Source organism: Budorcas taxicolor, chromosome 13 (genome assembly GCF_023091745.1).
Source record: "Budorcas taxicolor isolate Tak-1 chromosome 13, Takin1.1, whole genome shotgun sequence".
Classification (NCBI taxonomy): Eukaryota; Metazoa; Chordata; class Mammalia; order Artiodactyla; family Bovidae; genus Budorcas; species Budorcas taxicolor.
In genome coordinates, this window is record NC_068922.1 from 53,814,407 (window position 1) to 53,834,922 (window position 20,516).

The 20,516-nt window shown below is 53.9% G+C and overlaps 1 protein-coding gene across 3 annotated transcripts in view; it reads left to right on the top strand.

The window, feature by feature from the left end:
- ZBTB46 (zinc finger and BTB domain containing 46) overlaps positions 1–20,516 on the top strand; it is a 48,858-nt gene that overhangs the window by 18,567 nt on the left and 9,775 nt on the right. For 2 of the 3 annotated variants that reach the window (XM_052650918.1, XM_052650919.1), the window contains exons 2-3: positions 1,766–2,734; positions 14,470–14,754. In XM_052650918.1, the coding sequence (XP_052506878.1) occupies positions 1,798–2,734; positions 14,470–14,754 (1,222 nt within the window). In that variant the 5' untranslated portion in view covers positions 1,766–1,797. The remainder of the gene's footprint in view (positions 1–1,765; positions 2,735–14,469; positions 14,755–20,516) is intronic. The other variant, XM_052650920.1, reaches the window with a different exon arrangement.

Genomic DNA, 20,516 nt, shown 5'->3' on the forward strand with positions numbered 1-20,516 from the left:
TCCCCCTTTTTGGTTTTCTTCCTGATTCTTAAGAGGATCTGCTTCACTGGTGAATAAAGAGGTTTATTATTCATACAGGAAGTCAGGTAATGAAACCTGCATCTTCCTAATTTGAATACAGGGTCCTTAGGTGCCTGAGTACCTTCTTCCAACCCCCCCTCCATCCCTTGTACATGCCCAGGAGCTCCTCGTGGACTCAGGCATGAAGCCGATGTTTTGCACTCGGTCGGTTGATTTCCTGACTTGACACGTGTTCCAGTTCCTCCCTCAGTGTCTGGTCAACCTGAGTGTGATGCCAGCTGTGGGGTAAAGCCAACCTGGATGGCCTGTTTGTTGTCCTCCCCTCCTTGCATGCCCTGGAAGAAGAGCAGACTGGGGGATGACTGCCCTCGGGGGCCCCCATGCACCCAGGGTCGAACACCCCAGTATCAGCTGTGAGTTTGGGGGCTCCCCCATGGCCAGTTCTGACCACTCCCCCTCCTCCTCAGGGTCCATCCTTGGGGTCAGGTCCAGCTGGTCTCACAATCGAAGTAGCCTGTTTACTTCTGGTCTTAGGGTGGGGTGGGGGCTGGCAGGGACAGTGCCCAGGGGACGGTCGAGAGATATGAGGGAGCGAAAGACTTGGACTCTCCCTGGCCTCGTTCTCCTGGCATGAGGACTGCAGCCATCTGCAGGTGAGCCCAGGTGACATTGGGAAATGTGTTGGAAGTCCAGGGAAAGCTGTTCCACCACGAGGTGTCCCGCACCCTCCCTCCCTTGCCTGCCCTCTGTCTGCTCCCCGTGGGAAAGGTGGACGATGTCCCCACCTCTGACCAGCTGCGAAAGGGTGAGTTTAAAAGGAAGATCTGTCTTCCTCGGGGGGTTTCACGTGGTGATGATGGCCCCAGAATTCGTGTATTGAGGTCCTCGCCCCCAGCACCTCAGAACCTGACCTGGTTGGGCTGGGACTTGTACTGAAGCGGGAGGGGCTTCGTCCAATATGACCATGTCCTTGTGGGGGATGTCAGGACCAACATGCGCAGTGACGCTATACAGATTGGGGCATGGCGCTGCACGGGCCAAGGATACCGAGGGCTGCTGGTCAGCAGCAAAGGCCAGGACACATCCCTGCACGGTTTTCAGAGGGAGCCCCGCCCACGTGGCCTCCTGACAGGGCAGCACTGAAGTGCCTTTATCTCGGCCACACAGTCCGGTGGCCCCAGAAACTTTGGGGGCAGCAGAGAGCTGGGAAACAGAACCAAGGGGAGCAGCACGGTGGAGCCCAACTTGAGAAACGATTCGGGTGCTCGGGATAACAAAGGGGGTTCTTGTCACCTTGGGTCCCTCCTCCACTGGACACCTTCCTGGGGAGCTGAGGTAGTCAGGGGCCTCCTCCCTCTGCAGCTGGGTTGGACTGGACTGTGGGCACCCAGCCTCGGCCCTTCCTGCCCCGCGGGCTGGACTGTGTAGGACGTTGCTGTCGTTTTGCCGTTAAAGACGCTTCTTCAAGGGTGGGGGTGAAGGCGCACCTGATGCTCTTCACCTAGACTTTCTGTTTTGGTAAAAAAAAAGTCTCTTCAACTGCGGATGGGCCTTCACTTCCTTTCTGGAATATTTGCTTGGTTGGAGGGTCAGCTGCAGCATGTACAGCGCTGTGTGCAGGAGGACGGAGCTGGCTCAGGTGCCGTCCTCAGGTGCTCTGTGCCCAGCTGCCTCCCTCTGCGCATTCTTCAGCCCTTGGTGCATGTGTGACTGTGCGGGTAACCCTTCCGTTCTCACCCCACAGAGTCCATAGAGGAGGCCACCCCAGGATCCCAGATGAACAACCGGAAGGAAGATATGGAAATCGCGTCCCACTACCGACACCTGCTGCGCGAGCTGAATGAGCAGAGGCAGCACGGAGTGCTGTGTGACGTGTGTGTGGTGGTGGAGGGCAAGGTTTTCAAGGCCCACAAGAACGTCCTGCTCGGCAGCAGCCGCTACTTCAAGACGCTCTACTGCCAGGTGCAGAAGACTTCTGAGCAGGCCACGGTCACGCACCTGGACATCGTCACCGCCCAGGGCTTCAAGGCCATCATCGACTTCATGTACTCTGCCCACCTGGCCCTCACCAGCAGGAACGTCATTGAGGTGATGTCTGCGGCTAGCTTCCTGCAGATGACGGACATCGTGCAGGCCTGCCATGACTTCATCAAGGCCGCGCTGGACATCAGCATCAAGCCAGATGCCTCGGATGAGCTCGAAGCATTTGAAGTGGGTGCCCCGCCTGGTGGTGGTGCGGACGCCCTCATCTCCGCTGTGATGGCTGGGAGGAGCATCTCCCCTTGGCTGGCCCGGCGCACGAGCCCCGCCAACTCCTCCGGGGACTCAGCCATTGCCAGCTGTCATGAGGGCGGGAGCAGCTATGGGAAGGAGGATCAGGAGCCCAAGGCCGAGGGCCCTGACGACCTTGCCTCACAGCCACTGTGGCCTGGCGACGTGGGCTGCGGGCCCCTGCACGTCAAGGAGGAGCCGCTCTCACCGGCCCACTTCGGGGGCAGCGAGCCGCCTTCTGCCATGGATGGCACCATTCAGAACTCTTTCTCAGAGCAGACCGCCGGGGATGGCTGGCAGCCCACGGGCCGGAGGAAGAATCGGAAAAACAAAGACACAGTCCGACACATCACACAGCAGGTAGAGGAGGACAGCCGGGCCGGCTCCCCACTGCCATCTTTCCTCCCAACGTCCGGGTGGCCATTCAGCAGCCGTGACTCAAGTAAGCCTTTCCTTTGTTACAGGCGGGGCTCAGGCACCCTGGGGCCATGGCAGCACAAAGACATGGCTTGTCGGTGACCCTGAGGCCACTCGTTTTGTCCACAAAGTGTCACCTTTCCAGGCTCACACAAGCGGCTTCCCTGATTATTGCAATAAATAGGTGTGAGAGCAAGAATGCAGCCGTGGTGACCTCCTGGTGTCGCCATCAGTGCTGCGCCTGGGCCACCTACACACAGAGGGAACTGGAGTGGGGCTTCTCTGAAGCAGGAGGTCTGGAGCTGGAGAAGTGGGGTGACGCCTAGGAGCCCAGTGTGGGGTATGGGGCCACTTCCCTCACACGGGGAGCCTCATAAGTAGTGGCTGGGATACCTTAATTTTTAAAGATGGAAATATTACAGCATTAAAGAGATGAAAAATTCCTTGAAGTGAAGTGGCCTAGGTGGAAGGAAAGGCCAGGCCAAGCTTGTGGGCTGTAACCCACGTGCAGGAGTTTTATGCTGGAGGATGTGACAGCTTGAGGCCACCAGCTCCCATCCCAACGAGGGGTATTTCCTCTTTGCTAACAAGTGTGGGCTTGGTGGTCCTCACTCAGAGCAGTGTGTGTGGGGGGGTCGGTACCACACTGGGGGTGGGGCTCTCCTGAACCCCAGTCCATCAGTGGTGAGGGCTCATAGCTTAGCTCCCTCACATTGTCCTCACCCTCTGGAGGGCAGTTTTATCTGTCTTCCAGGCTAGGTGTCTCCCACCTGCTTCCCAGGTGGTACTAGTGGTAAAGACCCTTCCTGCCAACGCAGGAGGCTTAAGAGACGTGGGTTCAATTCCTGGGTCATGAAGACCCACTGGAGGAGGGCATGGCAACCCACTCCAGTATTCTTGCCTGGAGAATCCCATGGACAAAGGAGCCTGGCAGGATAGAGTCCATGGGGTCACAAAGAATCAGACACGATTGAAGTGACTTAGCATGGACAGGCTAGTAAACAAATTAAATGTTTACTAGATGCCCGATGCTCTTCCTGGTGTGGAGCTCGTGATAACTATGGCTGCACCGAGCTTTCCCGAATGGTGCATTTGGCCGTGAGGGCTGTGTTCAGGGTGCGGAGAGGCCCTGGTGGGGCAGGGCAGGATGGAGGCTTCTCAACTGGGGAGGCCTCTCCAGGAAGGGGCCTCATGACTGGACAGAGGTGGACTGAAGGCAGCAAAATGTGAACATAAGCCCTGAAAGATGTCACCGATGCTAGACCTATGCTGGGTGGGGTGGGCGTCCTGGGGGAACCAGCTGCTGCCACCCCAGCAGAAGGGCAACCCTTGGAGCTCCTGATACACTGGCTTTGTTATTGTGGTAAAACACATGTATCATAGATGTTACCCGTTTAACACTTTTGAGTGAATTGGCATTAAATACTAGTATCGTCTCCAGAACTTTCTCATCGCCCCTGGACACAGTGGCCTGTTTCCCTGGTTCTCATTCTCTTACAGCCCTGAGTGCTGGGCCAGGCATCTGCAGGTTCAGTCCGTTGCCACCTTGGAGGGATGGCTCCGTGAGAGGTGGGGTCCTGGGGTCTGTCGGATGCCAGCAGTCCCCACCCCCTGGTTGTGTCCATGATGGGCAGCCCTCCAGAACCACGGGAGTTTAACTGAACTAAATCAGAAGAAGGTTAAGTTTCTGAGCTGCTGGAAAGGCCACCTATCTCCCTGCTGGTGGTTGTGTCGGCTCCTTCAGTAACGAGTAAATGTCCCTTAGCCTTGAGAAGAGTGTCCATGGGGACTGACTTAAGGAACCTTGTTGGGGTCAGAGCTGAAGAGCCTTCCCCTCCTGTCCTACACCGGTGGGCAGCAGGGATGGAGGCCTCTAGATCAAAGAGTCACTCAACAAGTTAAGAATGAGGGCACTCCATGAGCCTGTGGGTTTGATGTTTTAAAAGCAGTTGTCGAGCAGAAGGTGTTTTTGGAATCCAACAAGTGATTTCGGCTCATGTACTGTTGCTGCTGTCTGAAATCCCTCGGGTTACCAAGGCAACTGCCAGATTTCCCCCGAGTTGCTAAGACGAGGACCTGAGGTGTGGGCTGCGTGGGATGGTTCTGCCCATCACGGTGGCCATTTATTCCTCCACCCGCCCTGGGCTGGGGCTTGGAAGTATAAATCACGATCCCCGATGGAGGAGGGTTTGCTTTCATTAAAGATTTATTACATCTTAGAAGAGAATATTTTTGTTTATTCTCACCCCGTTTATAGGAGAACAGGCCTTTTCCAAGGAACATGTCAGGAGGTTCCTGCTGATCACTCAAGGCCCTTGGTGAAGATGCTCGGATGCCCAGCCCTGCAGCAGGGCCACCGCCTTGTCCTCTGTGTGTCCCCCTCAGCTTTGGGGACCCTGAGGCCTGTTAGCGTTTAAGAGTGATTTTCCTCAGCAGGCTTTGTAACCCAGCAGCTTCCAAGAAAACATCCATTGAAATGTGCCTCCGGGTCACAGCCTGTCTGTGTGATGGCTCGTGGGGAACAACATTTAAACGTGCCAGTACCATGTGTACAGGCCAGGCTCCTGCCTCATCCCTTTGTCCGCTATCCCCAGGCTGTAAGCCTTCAGCATGGTGGGTTTATAGCTGCTAGTTCAAAGGTTGTGCCAGGAGAGCCTGGCCAGGCCATCCCAACATCCCACACTGGTTCCCAAGAGGATCTACAGATGCAAAGTTCTGAGCTGAAGTAAAGTGTGTGGGTCTTGTGAGGGACTCCTTCATGTCTGGACCTCGGTAAGGGTGGACCTGGCATCCCAGGATTGTGACGGGAGCGTCAGAACTGCAGAGCAGGTTCAGGGGTACAGGTGGCCTCCTAAGGTTGTCGTGGCTGCTCTGAGCCCAGGGCTGCTGTCCAGCTCAGGGTGGGAGCAGACACTTGGGACCAGGGCCCGGCCTGCCCTGACCAGGTCAGAGGGGTCGCTTCTTAGCCCCTTAGAACTCCAAGCCAGTGGCTTCTCCCTTGGCTGGGCCCCCAGACGTTTTCCCTGCAGGAATGAGCAAAATTGCTTGGAATCCGTCTGCTCGACCTCACAGCCGTGGTTGGGGGCTGCCAGTGCCTGGACACCTCAGGAGTGGGCTTCGTCAGGTCATTCGGTTGGGAACGTGGGGGAAGATGTGCTGCTGAGAAGGGAGGAGGGGACCCAGTGCTGACCCAACAGAGCGGGGGCACTGTGAAGGGGGCCTGAGGGGGGCAGGGCTCGGCCCTGAGACCCCTGGCCTGTGCCCCACTAGCTGGCTCACCCTGGCCCGAGGCCACACTTCTGAGTTACTACCTGGACTTAAGCCTTCATCACCATGGGCATGGTTTTACTGAGAGGCCAGCAGAGCTTTGTTTCTGCCAAAACGGTAGTTCCTGGACTTTGTAGAAGATTCAGTTCATGAAGACGGAGGCCCTGAGGCTTCTCATCTTTCCAAATGTGGAAGTAGAGGCTGGTCACCCTGGGGCCACTGCCCTTGTGAAGAGCTGAGCTGCAGGGTCTGGATCTGGGTGGTCAGGACATGGCAGGGCCCCTGGGGGTGACAGGTGAGCAAGGCCAGTGGTCCCTCTCGGGACCCACAAGGTTCCACTCAGGACGGATGTGCGGGGGCTGGGCTGGGGACCACGGCCAGCGCTGGCTGGGAGCTTCCCAGGGCGTGTTTCCGCTCTCCCTTCTCTGAGGTCACCTCACCTTCGGGCAGCACCACTGCTGACCTGACCGGAAGGCCACCTGCCTTTTCTGCCACCTTGATGAGTCCTGTTTTGATTTGAACTTGAGGCGTTTTGTCCTCTTAACCACGTGTGTGTTTTCTTCTGGTATTTGGACACTATGATGGGGATGCCCCTAGGTGCCAACAAGGGTGGGGACTGAGCTCACTGCCTTCGCCCCGCCCCTGCCTGGAGACAAAGGGTTGTGTTGAAATACCCAGTGGTGTATATGTGCATTTATATATATGCACTTAAAAGCGCAGCTTGGAAGCTTACATTTAAATGAAGATTTTAAAAGGAGTTGTGTTATTTTTTTAACTGTTCATTTGAAAACTTTTCTGCTACTGCTTTTTTCAAATTTTTTTAAAAACAGAAGCAGAACATAGACATCAGAAAGGCCATATCACAGCTGTTCAGCTGGCAGAGGCCTGACTGCCCTCCAGACACCCCCACCCCCAGACACCCCCATACCCACCCCCAGAGACCCCCACACCTCTGCAGACAGTCCATACCACCCCCAGACACTCCTATACCACCCTGCAGACACCCCCCCACAGCCCTAGACAGGCTCACACCCAGCCCGCAGACACCTCCACACTCACACCGAGACACTTCCACACCCCCTTAGACACCCTTACACCACCCCCCAGCTGCCAGTTTCCAAAGGCTTCTCGACCCTTGGCTCGGGGCCCCACATCCCTCAGATCTCAGCTCTGGTGCGGTGTCCCCTTCGCTAGCTCTGGCCCTCCCGCCTCCCCCTTCCTCTGAGATGGACACTTGTGTGGACAGGGAGGTTCAGGATGATCTCCCATCTCAAGGACCTGAAAAGTCCCTTTTGCCATATGAGGTGGCACATTCATGGTCTCGGAGGTGAGGCCCTGGTCACCACCCCTTTCCTACTGTTTCAGTGATGGTGTACATTCAGTGAGCTGCGCAGCTTCTAACTGTAAGGTTTGAGTAATTTATTGTCTCTCTCATGGCCATTTCACTGGGGAGACATTCACACTCAGAGAAAAGTTGAAAAAACGGACTGTGAGCCCACCTGCCACCTGAGATTCTCTGCCTGCTAATGTTTTGCTGTGTTTACATGTTTGTCTGTCTGATCATCCAGTCTCACCTCGTTTGCGCATTTCAGAGGGAGTGCTCTCGGCCAGCTTCTCACCAGAGCCTGCATTTCTGAGGCTGGGACCCACACTTTTCATGTGCCTTTTGATGACAAAACATCACCTCAGCCTCTGGACCCTTCCACCCATCTCATGTCAGCCTGGGAGCTCCAAGTGAGCATGTCACACAGTGACATGTTCACCGACCTGGTCCTGCTCAGTCACTGCCAGAGGACCCTGGGCGGCTTCCCTCCGCAGCCTAGGGAACCTCTGGTCTGTCCAGGTGGTTGCCAAGCTGCTCTCAGAGTTTGCTCCAGCCTCCATCAGAGTCCTCAGATCATTCTTTCACTGCCAAGCGGTGTTCTGTTCTCAGCTGTAACACAATTGCCAATGGACATGTAGTTGTTTGTGTGGTTTCCGGCTATAATGGTCAAGCTGCCTCGAACGTCCTAGGACGAGTCTTGGTGTGATTTGCCTTGATGCCTCCCGGACTGGGCTGTCAGGTGGTGTGTGTGCAAGGAACCAGGTGGTGGTATGAGGCACACTTGTGCCAGTGTCACGCAGACAGTGGTTTGGGTTCGTGTTTAAATCTTAGCCATTCTGGAGGGTGTGGGGGCGACTCCTCATGGTTTCATCTTCTCAGGGTGAGAAGTCTTCTCAGGGTTTACTAGCCTCTCCATCTGCCTTTGAGTGGTATCTGCTCAGGGCTGTGCCTGGTGGCAGGTCTGAGCGCTGGGCCATCCAGCACCCTGCACTCCAGGGATCCTGCTGGCTGCAGTCCCACCCCAAAGGTGAGCATCCAAGTTGACATCAGCCCCCCTCCTGGGGAAGCATTTTGGCTGAGCGGACTGTCCTCCAGGTGTCTGTTTGCTTGTTAGGCATGTGTTCTGAAAACATTCTCTCAGTCTCCGACTCGTGTTTCCCGGTAACAGTGTCTTTTGAAAATCGTACATATTTGAAGAGGGGCTTCCGAGGTGGCGCTGGTGGTAAAGAACCTGCCTGCAAGGCAGGAGAACATAAGACTTGGGTTCGACCCCTGGGTCAGGAAGATCCCCTGGAGAAGGGAATGGCTACCCACTCTAGTATTCTTGCCTGGAGAATCCCGTGGACGGAGGAGCCTAGAAGGCCACAAGGTTTCAAGGTAGAACGTGACTTAGCAACTGAGCACACACGCACACGTTTTAAATTTTGATGAAGTCTGGTGTGTGAATTTTTTTGGTCATTTTTTTGTGGTTCATGCTATTTGGGTCTAATCCAAGGAACCTCTGCCTCAGGTTGCAAAGATTTCTCCTGTGGTTTTCCCGGAGGATTGAGTGTGACCACTGGCCTGGGGCGTGTTGGGTTAGCCTTCATGGTCACCTTCTCCATGTGGTGTCCAGCTGTTCTGATATCATCTGCCCGTGGAACTACCTTGATGACTATATAGGGTTTTTCTTTTAATTAAAGAGTTTCTTTTATGAAGTGAAAACTTTTGGATAGTGATAGAAAATGAAGTAACTTGATTTTAACATGGATAAAAAGCATGATACTTAAGAAATAATACACCTTAGACACATAAAGTAAGAATGTAAATTTTGGACAAGGTGCATAATTAGTTTTTTGAACTTGATTTTTGCATTGTTTGTGAGATCTAGTGAGTGTTAGGACTGAGGTCTGGTTTGAGCTATAAGTCGGGGGTGGAGTCTCCCAGGGCCTGGTCTCCACTCCGCGGTTTTCACTTGTCCTGAAGTTTCTGCCGCGTTGCTGTGTGCAGAGCCGCGGATGCAGGCGGCTGTTCCCTGGACAAGAGGTGGCAGGTTGGGCTGGGTGGGGCTGGGCATCTGCAGAAGGGCTGTGACAGGCAGCTGGGGAGCAGCTCTGAGAATCATGAAGCATGCTGCTGCTGCTGCTAAGTCACGTCAGTCATGTCTGACTCTGTGCGACCCCATAGATGGCAGCCCACCAGGCTCCTTCGTCCCTGGGATTCTCCAGGCAAGAACACTGGAGTGGGTTGCCATTTCCTTCTCCAGTGCACGAAAGTGAAAAGTGAAAGTGAAAGTGAAGTCGCTCAGTCGGGTCCGACTCTTCGCGACCCCATGGACTGCAGCCTACCAGGCTCTGCTGCACACCGGCTGTGCAGCCTGGCCCCAGTGGCAGGGCGGCCCTGCCCCCACCCCAGGCCCTGGACACGTGCCCTCTGGTTCGTCATTTTTTTTTTTCTGAGAGGTATCTTTATTGCTATTATGTCCATACAATTTCAGCACTGTCTTTCAAAAGATGTTTCTTATTTTTTAATTTAATGGAGTGATTCAAAAACCAAAAAGTATAAAAATGTATATCATGAGTATCTTCCTTGACATTCATCTGCCTGGATGCCAACCTATCAGATCAGAAATCACTGTTAGTTATTCTTGGGTTTTTCAAGAATTTGTGAATGAAAAAGAAATGAATATATTATTTTTTCCTGTTTATATTGGAAGTAGCATATTGTACACACATTGTACTTATTTTATTATTGCTAGATTTGTAGCATCAATGCACACAGACCTTCCTTATCTTTTTTTAAACAGGATACAGTATTCCATTATGTGGGAAGTTAAACCACACACCAATGAGAGGTAGTTGGTAGTGACAACACTTTACACATATGTACGTATATGTTTATATGTGTCTGTGTGTATAGATATATACGTAGAGGTCCTTTGCAGTTCATATTGCATCATCTAGTTGAATTGTCTAGCAATTCTGCTTCTTTTAATTATGATCTCTTTTCTGTTTCAGCTAAAAGTTGAGTGAAAATTTTCAACTCTTACAGTGTATCACTTATAGGAAGAAGGAACAACCCTGCCCCTGTCTTCTGCTCTTGAATCCATCTTTACTTTTAACACTTGGCCTTTTACAGTTAAATGTTCATATTTTCTGTCCTGGTTGCCTTGTTTATCAGAGAGAGCTTGGCTGGAGAAGAAGCCCTGAGTGGCTTGGCCTGAGGGTTGGCATGGGGACGTTTCCTGCCGTCACAGCTGTGTGAAAAGGCTGGACACATGCTGTCCCTCATCTGGGCGGCTGGTCTCCCTGTCCAGCTCCGGGCAGTGCTGCTGTGGGCTGCTGTGTCCGAGAACGGTGCTGCAGTGTCACCAGGCGGCCTGGACGGGCTCCACCGCCCACCACTAACAACCAAGCCCAGACGGCCATTACGCACCTGGCTCCTGGCTTGTCAGTTTTTTAACGTCACCATTTAAGGCTTTTTTTCTGAGTCACCAAGTCTAAGTTTGCCACAAAAGGCTCTTCAGAGGAGAAATGTGAGGTGAGGAGTTTCCAGGGTCATCACTTGGTGGATGAGCTTCAGCAGCTGAAGGAAGGACCCCCAGGGTCCTCAGGTCCTCCCTCAGTTGTCCCTGCACGGAGGGCACTTGGGGACAGTTCTGTCATGCATGGTGCCTGGTGGCTTGGGCTGGAGGCCTTCCCTGAAGCTCGGGTCCAAGCCTTGCACCCCAGCTCTCCCGGCTCCAGCTGGGATCCTCTCAGAGCAGCATGCAACGTGTTCTGAGTCTACCGGTGAATATCAAGTTACCACAGAAGCCGTGTTCCTCACAGGCCCCTGGCCTCCACCGCAGGGCACTGGGGATGATTTTAGCTTTTTGATAACAGTAAGAACCTGCTTCAAGGGTTTAAGTGACATCAGACTCTTTATCTACGAAAGGATTTGTTGCAATGTAAACAATGCTTTCAACTTCCTGTTCTGTTTGTAGAATTTCATTTTGACCTCATCTTAAATCCCTTTTTTTGAAATCCAGCTATGGTCTAGAAGGGCCTGGAAGGGGCTCTCCTCTCCCTCCTGGTGTCTGGCTCAGCCCTGCAGGCATAAGTGCGTTTCTTGGGCCTGAGCCTCCACCTCCGTCCCCCTGTCCCCTTGCCAGGCTCCTGGCCCATCTGCCCAGCAGAAGGCTCAGGACCTGGACCCAGGGTAGGCTTCACGTGCTGCCTCCTGGGCACTTGGCTCTGCTTTCTCAATTGAACAGTACATCCTAGGCCGTGGTGTCTGTGAGCCTCGACCGTCGAGGTGATTTTGGTCAGTCAGGGACACTTAGTCCTCCCTGGTCTCTTTCATGACTCCTGTCTTCAAAATAGACAGACCCATTCCTTCTATGTTTCACTGAATGGTTCTTGCATGCATGCTAAGTTGCTCAGTCTTGTCCAATTCTTTATGACCCCATGGACTATAGCCCACGAGGCTCCTCTCTCCATGGGATTCTCCAGGCAAGAATACTGGAGTGGGTTGCCATGCCCTCCACCAGGGGATCTTCCCAAACCAGGGATCAAACCCATGTCTCTTAAGTCTAACCTGCATTGACAGGAGAGTTCTTTACCGCTAGCGCCACCTGGTCCTTATATTAGGAGATGTCCCGGGTAGGTGCCCGGCAGAAAGACTGGAGGACTTGGGAGGTAGGCATTTCTGCTCAACCTGTCACACTGCTGGGGGCTGTGGGCTCTTCAGTGTTCCTGCGAGGACTCTAGGTGAGGTCATCGAGCTGCCACAGGTGAGCTGACTACGTTCCTGGGCCGGTGGTGCCTCTTCTGAGTCTTTAGCATTCATGAGAGAAATCCTCCATTGACGACTGTAATCTCCGTCGCTGTGGCCCTACACCCTGTGGACCCTCACCACTTACCATCAAGCATCCTAGGGTGGTCGCCCTGGGGGTGTGTCTGGCTAGAGCTCGCCAGCCTCGCCCACCCTCCTGCCCCCCAACCACTGCACTGCAGCTGGAAGCCAGTTCACTGTTTGATTGCAGGTCTCACTTGCCAGACATCCTTCCCTGAAATCCAGACTTTAGCTTTTCACATGTGGCAGGAGTCTCTCAGCTTATCTTGATTTCTTTTACAAGCTTTTGAACTTAAATTGTTAATATAATTTCAATAAATTTTGTTTTTGAAATCTGGTGTTTTTTTAGTTTTCAGCTTGTTGTGGGCTGAATGTTTCTGTCCCCAGAATCCATATCTTGAATCCTTATGTTTGGAGGTGGGACCAGCAAGCAAGTCCTTGGGGTAATCAGAGGCCCTCCACACACCGGCCGGGACAAGAAGAGTGGGGAGGTGGCTGTCTGCAAGCTGGAAGCGGGCTCCCACCACCCTGTCAGTCCTGGATCCTGGCCCTTCCAGCCCCAGGAACAAGAACCACCTAAGTCTCTTCCAGGAGCCAGGCTAAGAGAGGCAAAGCCTTCATTTCAATTTATTTAATCTCTACAGTTAGTGGCTACCAGTGCAAAGTCAGTGCTGATATAAAATTAAAGAACTGGCAAAAAAATATAAAAAAGATTTATAGTTTGAAAAAAACAAAATATCCTTCAGAAATCTCTGTTGGCAGTAGCTGGAAGGGTCCCTGGACGGTGGCTCCAAGCATCTGGATCCCCAGGCTAGACCCGTCCAGGTGGAGGTCCCCTGTGGTGCAACCTGGTGCCTGCTGCCCCCACTTTCCAAGTGCGTGAGGCCATGTCCATATCAGGGGCATGATGCTCAAGTTGGTCCAAGTCTCTGATTTCCACTTGGCCCCTGCTTCCCGGGTCTGAGGAGGGACCTGTCATTTCAGGGACCAGCTTGCGTGTCTGCCCCATGGCTTCACATTTGAGATGACCCAGTCTTCCTCCAGCGCCACCCCCCAGGACAGTTCACGGGTGGGAAAAGCTGGCCCATCCCTCCTCCCCTACTTACCTCTGTCTCAGGAAGGAGCTTGCTTTCCTGTTTCTGATTTCTCGAGTAGCCACTTGTTCCTGGGGAGCTCTGGCCAGGCAGCAGCTTCCCTGGGGTCCCTCTGGCACTGGCCTGTCTGTGGGCATCTCCAGTCACCCCAAGATCCCCCCATCTCTGCCATCCCCTGGCAGCTCCCAGTCTCCTTCATTCTCCGTGGGTTTGCCTCTCTGAGTATTTCACGTGAGCAGAATCAGAGGACAGTGTTTGTTTCACTTTCACTGAATGTAACCTGTTGAGATTCATCCCCCTTGTAACCTGTGCCAGGGCGTCATTCCTGTTTATGCTCAATCACGTTCCACTGCATGGATGGACCACGCCTGTTTATTCTTCACCTTTAGGCAGGCACTTGGGCTGCTCTGCCTCTGACTCTGACGGGTGCTGTCACTCTGGGCATGGACGTCCTCCTACCAATGGGAATGCTGGCCGTGAGGCCACTCCTTTTTGAGGACCTGAGCTTCTGCACTGAGGCTACATCACTTTATATTCTTACAGCAGCCTGGGACCCCGTGCCCTGTGGGTACTGGTAGGAGTGAGGGGCCTCCAGGTGCCGAGCTGTGTTTCCCTGATGACAAATGACATTGAGCTCCCCCATTGGCCATTTATGCATTTTCTCTGGACAAGTATCTGTTCAAATATCTTTGAAACTGGGATGTCTGCCTTCTTACTGAACTCTGAGGTTCCTGTGCAGAGTCTGGGTGGAATCTCATGTCAGGGCACAGTTTGCAGGGATTTGCACCTGATCTGTCCTCACGCTATGCTGGCGGTGTCCTTGGAGGCCTCCGAAGGTTTGGTTTTGACAAAGTCCAGTTTAATCTGTTTCAGTGCTCACCTTGGTGTCACCACTGAGACTGTGGCCCAGTCTGAGGCTGGAGCTTTCCTCAGGGTTGTGTCCTTTGGGCTCTTTGATCCATTTTGATGGTCGCCCCTTCTCTGAGAGATGAAATTACACAGATACTCAGAGCACACCCCTTATCCTGGGTGGGCTCCCCACTCCCCCACCGGCCCTGTTCTGGGTTGAACCCCATCCGAAGTCTTGGCTGTGACATCACTGCTGTCCTGAGACCTCATAGCAGGACGGGATCAGGCTTGATGACAAGCAGGTGGCGGCTGGGAAGCTCCTGGCTCCAGCTTCTCCTACGTTTGCCTGCTGGCTGTTCGGAAGGTCCTCGAGTAGCCTGCAAGGTCTCTAACGTGTGTTTTCCTCCCCAGACGCGGACTTGACCATCGCTGAAGCCAGCAGCTCGGACAGCCGAGGGGAGAGGCCAGAGTTCCTCCCGCATGTGGATGAGGGGCTTCTGGGAGGAGAGGGCAGCTACCTAGGCGCGCCCCTCACCCCCGAGAAGGACGACGCGTTGCATCAGGCTACCGCCGTGGCCAACCTGCGGGCGGCGCTCATGAGTAAGAACAGCCTGCTGGCCCTGAAGGCGGACGTGCTTGGGGAAGACAGCTCCCTGCTGCTGGAGTACCTGCCCAAGGGCGCCCATTCCCTGTCCCGTAAGTGCCGCGGCGCCCAGAGTCGGCGGGAGTGACAAGCCTCAGTTCATGATGCGGTGCTGAGGGTGCTGTGCGAACGTGCGTGTCGCGATGGGTCGCGGGGCCAGCGATGGGGGGCTCTCGGGGGCACTGGGAGGGAAGCAGCCGTGTGCTTATCCGAATGTTTCATACTTGAAGTCGAGGCATGCGTGCGTGCTTGCTAAGTTGCTTCAGTCGTCTCCGACTCTTTGCGACCCCGTGGACCGTAGCCTTCCAGGCTCCTCTGTCCATGGGATTCTCCAGGCAAGGATACCGGAGTGAGTTGCCATGCCAGGGATTGAACCCGCGTCTCTTATGTCTCCTGAATTGGCAAGCGGGTTTTTTACCACTTGCGCCGCCTGGGAAGCCCTGAAATCAGGCATCTAACCCTAAACCCTGATCAGCTGACAAGTGCACTGCTGTGCTGGCCTACGACTGGGCCAGGGCGGCCTCCGGACTGCCGAACTCGGGCTCCCTCTGCTGGCCACGCCCCGCTGGCGTCGCCTCGTTCTGCCTGGGGCGTGGCCCCATGCAGATCCGCCCCCGCCTCAGATGTGGAAAGGATTTGGTGTTGTGCTTATACCTTAAATGTCTCCTGCTGAATTCCAGTTGCTCGGAAGCAAATGACGGAGTGACCTAAGAAGCCCATAAGGTACAGCGGTGCTGGCTGAGCCCCCGAGGGGGAGGCCAACCTGGGCGGGAGCAGCTCTCCCTAGGCTCAGGTGCTCTGAACATCCCCTGTCCTGGGTGCACAGGGGACCGTGACTATGTCTCCAGCCACCCTGGCAGGTTGGTGTCCGTGAGAAAGAGCCAGGTGTGGCCCTGTTTCCCTTTTCGGGGCAGGACGACACACCCCAGAAAGGGCAGTGCTGAGTGCAGAAGGTGTGGGGAAGGGGCCGGTCCAGGGTCCTACAGTCCAAGTATATGTGGCTGGCGGGGCCATGCGTGGTCCCTGAGCACCGCTGAAGGAAGCAAAGGAAAAGCTACAGCTGGTTTTGGGCATCTGTGAAGAGTGTCTTTAATTTTCACTCTAATTTTAAAAACAATATCTTCACAACTTTGCTTTCACGGGCACTAAAATATCGTGAGTGTCTGTGATGGAAATTGCTTGTGGCTAATTAAGACCGACGTGGAGAGCAGCGTGCCCGTTCTCATTGCTTCTCCTGCCAGAGTCCGAGGAAGGTTGCCGCTGGGGCTGTCGAAGAACCTGGCTGTGAAGTCAGACCCAGGGCTGAATCCCCCAAGGCTGATGAACACACTTTTGAAAACATGTTTAGGTCTCACTTCTTTGCATCTGAGAAATGGGAATAGTGTTGCTTATACAGCTGTTGTGAATATAAAACATGGACACATAAACCAAGTCAGTCTGACAAACGCTCCCCAATATCAGTCCGTTTCCCCACTCAGATCAAACCCTGAATGTGTTGGCAAAAACCAGTAGCTGAGGAAGTGGTCCCAGGGCGTCTGCAGCATCTGGGGTGTAGAGTTGGCAAGTCCACAGGAGCTGAAGGGACAGCTGGCAGCTTTGTGGGTGTCGTGGCAGGAGCAGCTTGGGGTAGGGTGTGGGGAGGTGGGGGCATCCCCTGCAGGGCAGAACGGTTGTTCTGGCTTTTTGGGGGTTCTCCTAGTTGGTGCATGAACCTTGCGTGTCAGAGGCCCCAGGAGGTGGGGGCAGCCCCTCTGTGCTGAACCATGTACTCACAGGAAGGATGGGCCTATCCCCTGTCCAGATGGGAAGTCCCTCCAGGGTGCCACCCAGCACGGGCCTGAGCCCCCGGAGACCACCACCCTGGGCAGCATGGGATGGCGTGTGCACTGTGGACCTAAAAACACACTGGAAGGGAAGCATGGCTTCACATTGGGCACCACTGATAGCAATGTAGAGACACACAGAGGCCACCACGCTTCTTCCAGGGAGGCCCAGAAGGAAGGTAGGGCCCTGTGTCAAACGGTGCTGGGAGTCCCTCATTCCTGGTCTGGTATGAGGGAGCCGTAGGGTCTCTTTTCCGCCTCTAACCCGCAGGCTCCTCGAGGTACTTGTTAACGAGATTTTTCTGGGCCTAAGCCTTCTGTGATGTTGGGAGATTTATTGGGCTGACATCCCAGCAGCCATAGCTCATGGCTGGAGCAGCCGGGGGAGGGCACGTCTTCATCATGGTGTCTGATGAGGGTGGCTCCATGGTGTGCGGTGTGCTGAGTGGGACTCCTGGGCCAGTCTCCAGAGGGAAGCCCTGTGGTCAGTATGGCCTGCTGGGCACGCAGTGTTGCAGAAGGAAGGGGTGGTATCGGTACATGTTTAAATAAGAGAAACATCAGATCTGCAGGTGGTGCCTAGCAGTGACTGAAGGTCCTTTCTGGACAGTTCTGGAGCCTCCAAGAAAACCGAGTTCAGTTGTTCTCCCAGATCTGATCACATCTAGCTTGGCAGTTAAGCTCCACAGATGGTTTCGTTGGTGATTCTCCACTGGTTAACTAGTTTCTCCGCGAGAGGACTTGTGTACTTTTCGTTTTGCTTCAGTTTAAATTGATTTTTTTTCCCGTTTATTACATTTGCAGTAGGAGGCTGACATCCCATTGGTTAAAAGTCTCTGTTCACTGAATAGGAACCATGGCAAGCACCTCTGTGGTGCCAAACGTGCTGTTTCCCAAGCCGTTTGTGGGTGTGTGTTGATCCGGGAGGGACTTTGAAAAATGCCATGAGAACACAAGTAACCTTTATTTCTCTGGAATGAACTGGAGATGAAGCAGCTGCTCTGGTCACTGGAGGCCGAGGCCTGAGGGCGATGCGCCCCCAACCTCCTAGAAACCCCGACGTCCTGTGCATGTCGCCGTCGTGGCTCCTGGGAATGCACAAGGATCTATCTCCTTACAGCAGTGGCGGTGCTGTCCTGTCTCTATGGAAGGATTTGCTCCTACAGGAGAGAAAGCAGACCTGCGTTGGCAGCAGGCGGGGTCTGCCCTGGATGGGGCCACCAGCCACAGGCGCCCCGCCCACATTTCTCCGTGCACTGCCCCCAGTGTCTGTCAGGGAAGCAGCTGGGTTTTGTTCTGACTGTGGTTTAAAGACTATTTCCTTCTGGTGTTTACATGAATTAAGGATCTTCACTTGAGTCTGGCTTAATATGGGACCTTAAACACTCTCCTATGTATGAAAGGACATTTGACTTAGGTATTACCACGCTTACAGGTAAATAGCTAGGTTGACACATCTAGAAGGACTTTCTAGACAAGCCTCCCTCCAGGCACGGTTGGGCATGTGCTGTATCCTTGCTGTGGGTTCTGACTTTCTGGATAGAATACCCCGTCGTAGCCAGACCACCCCCCAGGCAAGGCACCTGCGGAGAGCCAGATGCTTGGGAGTGGTGAGCAGATAGAAACCTCGTCCAGCGAGACCCAGGCCTCATGACATGGCAGCGTGCGGCTCACTGCAAGATGGCCAAGGACAACGCTCCCCGAACTTTCCACGGCCCACCAGCTGGTGTCCGTTCACGTGGATGAGACTCGTTTCCTGTGTCCCCAGGACCTGGCACCAGCCCAAGTCACCTCCCTCCGGCCCCTTCGCCCTCCTGCACTCAGAGCCCCGGATGCCCGCTCTGGTGACCGGCCAGACGGAGCCCAGGGAGCCGGCCGCCTCCCCAGCCCAGGTAAGACGCGAGGGCTGCCGGCCAGATGCCTGTCCACTGGGCACATCCCCATGGGCCCAGTGCCCAGAACCCACATGCTCAGCATGTCCTGGGTGAGCCTGTGTGGTCGTGGCTGCTTTCCATCCACCCTCTGCCCCACAGTCCCCTCGGCCCCGTGTCGCTCAGGGTGATGCAGATGTCGTCTTTGCAGTAACAGTTGCAACATCCGTGACATTATATCAGCTTTGATATTTAAATTACAATGCTTCTAAGGGGTAATTCTCCCCAGTGTACAGACTCCTACAGCAGTGGGTTAAAAGCCCTGAGTGGTGCTGATCGGTCTCAAGCGGGTTTTGCTGCGGCGCTGGCTGCTGTGTGTTTGTTACCATGCATCTGAGACCCACTTCCTACGTCTCAGGTAGTTATTTAAAAATAGGTCTGTTAGGTTCCATTATTTCCCTGAAGAAAAAATCTTCAAGGAGGGAGAGTTTGAGCACATGTTTTGTAATTTGAAATAAATCAAATGCTATTTCCGTGTGTTTGAAACCAGGATGTTTCAGTGGGAGGAGCTGGTGTGTGCTGATGTGGATTTTTCGCATGTCCGCTCAGGCTTCCTTTCTGGAAGTGTGACGGTCATCCTGTGGTGGCTGGTTGGGGACCCAGTGAGCAGGTACCTGCCTCTGTGCCACTGTCTCCCCAAGTCGGCCACGTCCTCATGGCCCATAACTCATCTGTCTCTCCTAGGTCAACACCCCCGGACCTAGAGGCCTGGGCTGAGGGACTGGTCCCTCCGGAGGTGACTCCAGCTGGGGCCTGAGGTTTCCACGGGCTCTACCGGCCTGGCCAGGGTGACCGGGGTGTCCTTTTGGCTCGTTGTATGGCCAGGAGCACTTTCACGACCTGGGTGGACTTGCCTAGGGCTCCACCCCGAAGTCAGATAAGGAGCCCCAAGAGATGGACACCTATGGACGATGGGTTTTGAGGCTGCCAGACTGGAACGGGCATTTGGTACATGGGGGTGGACCTGGGTATGGGCCTCTCTGATGCAGGCAGCCTGGCATTGGGTCCAGGTGGCCAGCGGTGATGGCAGAGCCACACATAGACACACATTCACACACACACACACAAACACACACATCCTGGGGAGTCATCAGGGCAGGTGGGACTTGAAGGCTGCAGTCCTTGAGGGACAGAAAAATCTGTAGAAAAGAATCCAGTGAATCTGCTGGAACTGAAAATACAAAGTGTAAGGTTGAGGATGCACTGAGTAGTGTAGAGCAGTCTAGGTACCACCTGAGACAGGGCACAGGGACTGGAAGATAGTGATGGAGAGGATCCAGCTGAAACTTGGGGAAAAAGCCTGGGGAAAAGCAAAGACACACTGAGGAACAGTGAGAATGCCCACTGGGGTCCAGAGGAGAGAAACTAGAGTGGAGCAGTGTCAGGAGAGACAACAACAGAGAATGTTCTCAAACTGATGGAAGACATCCTTCCACAGATTCAGGAAGCTCAGTGAACGAAAGCAGAATGGCACCAAAATAAAACAACCACCAAACACCCAAACTGGGCACACTGCTGTCAAACTATTGAAAACCAAAGACAAAAATAGAAACCTTGGAAGCAACCCAGAGAAAAGAGACATTAAAAGGAACAACATCAAGATGGATGTCTGACTTTGCAACAGAAACAGTGCCACTAGTCTCTAGGGCGCTGCAGAAACTCCAAGGCCAGAATCCTATAGCCAGCAGATGTACCCCTCACAGACCAGGGCCACATGAAGACAACGTCTGCCAGAGAAATAGAAAGGAGGGGCTGCACTGTCACCCAACAGGAAAGACTGGAAAACAGCCTCGGTAGAAAGACTGTGAGCATCTAAAGCAAAGTTCATGGCTCTTTATGGGGTTTTTGACTCAAGTAGCAGAGTAACACGTGGCACAAACAGCTCAAAGGGTGGGAGGGTGGGCAACTGTGGGCACTGAATGAGTCTCGCCTTCTCTACGAAGTCACAACAAACAGTGACAAAAATCATCGTGTACGGCTCTAAGACTTATGGAGAGAAAAGTGGAATGGTACTTGATTAATTTCAAAAAAAGGCAAGCAGGGAAGGCTAAAGGAACAAAA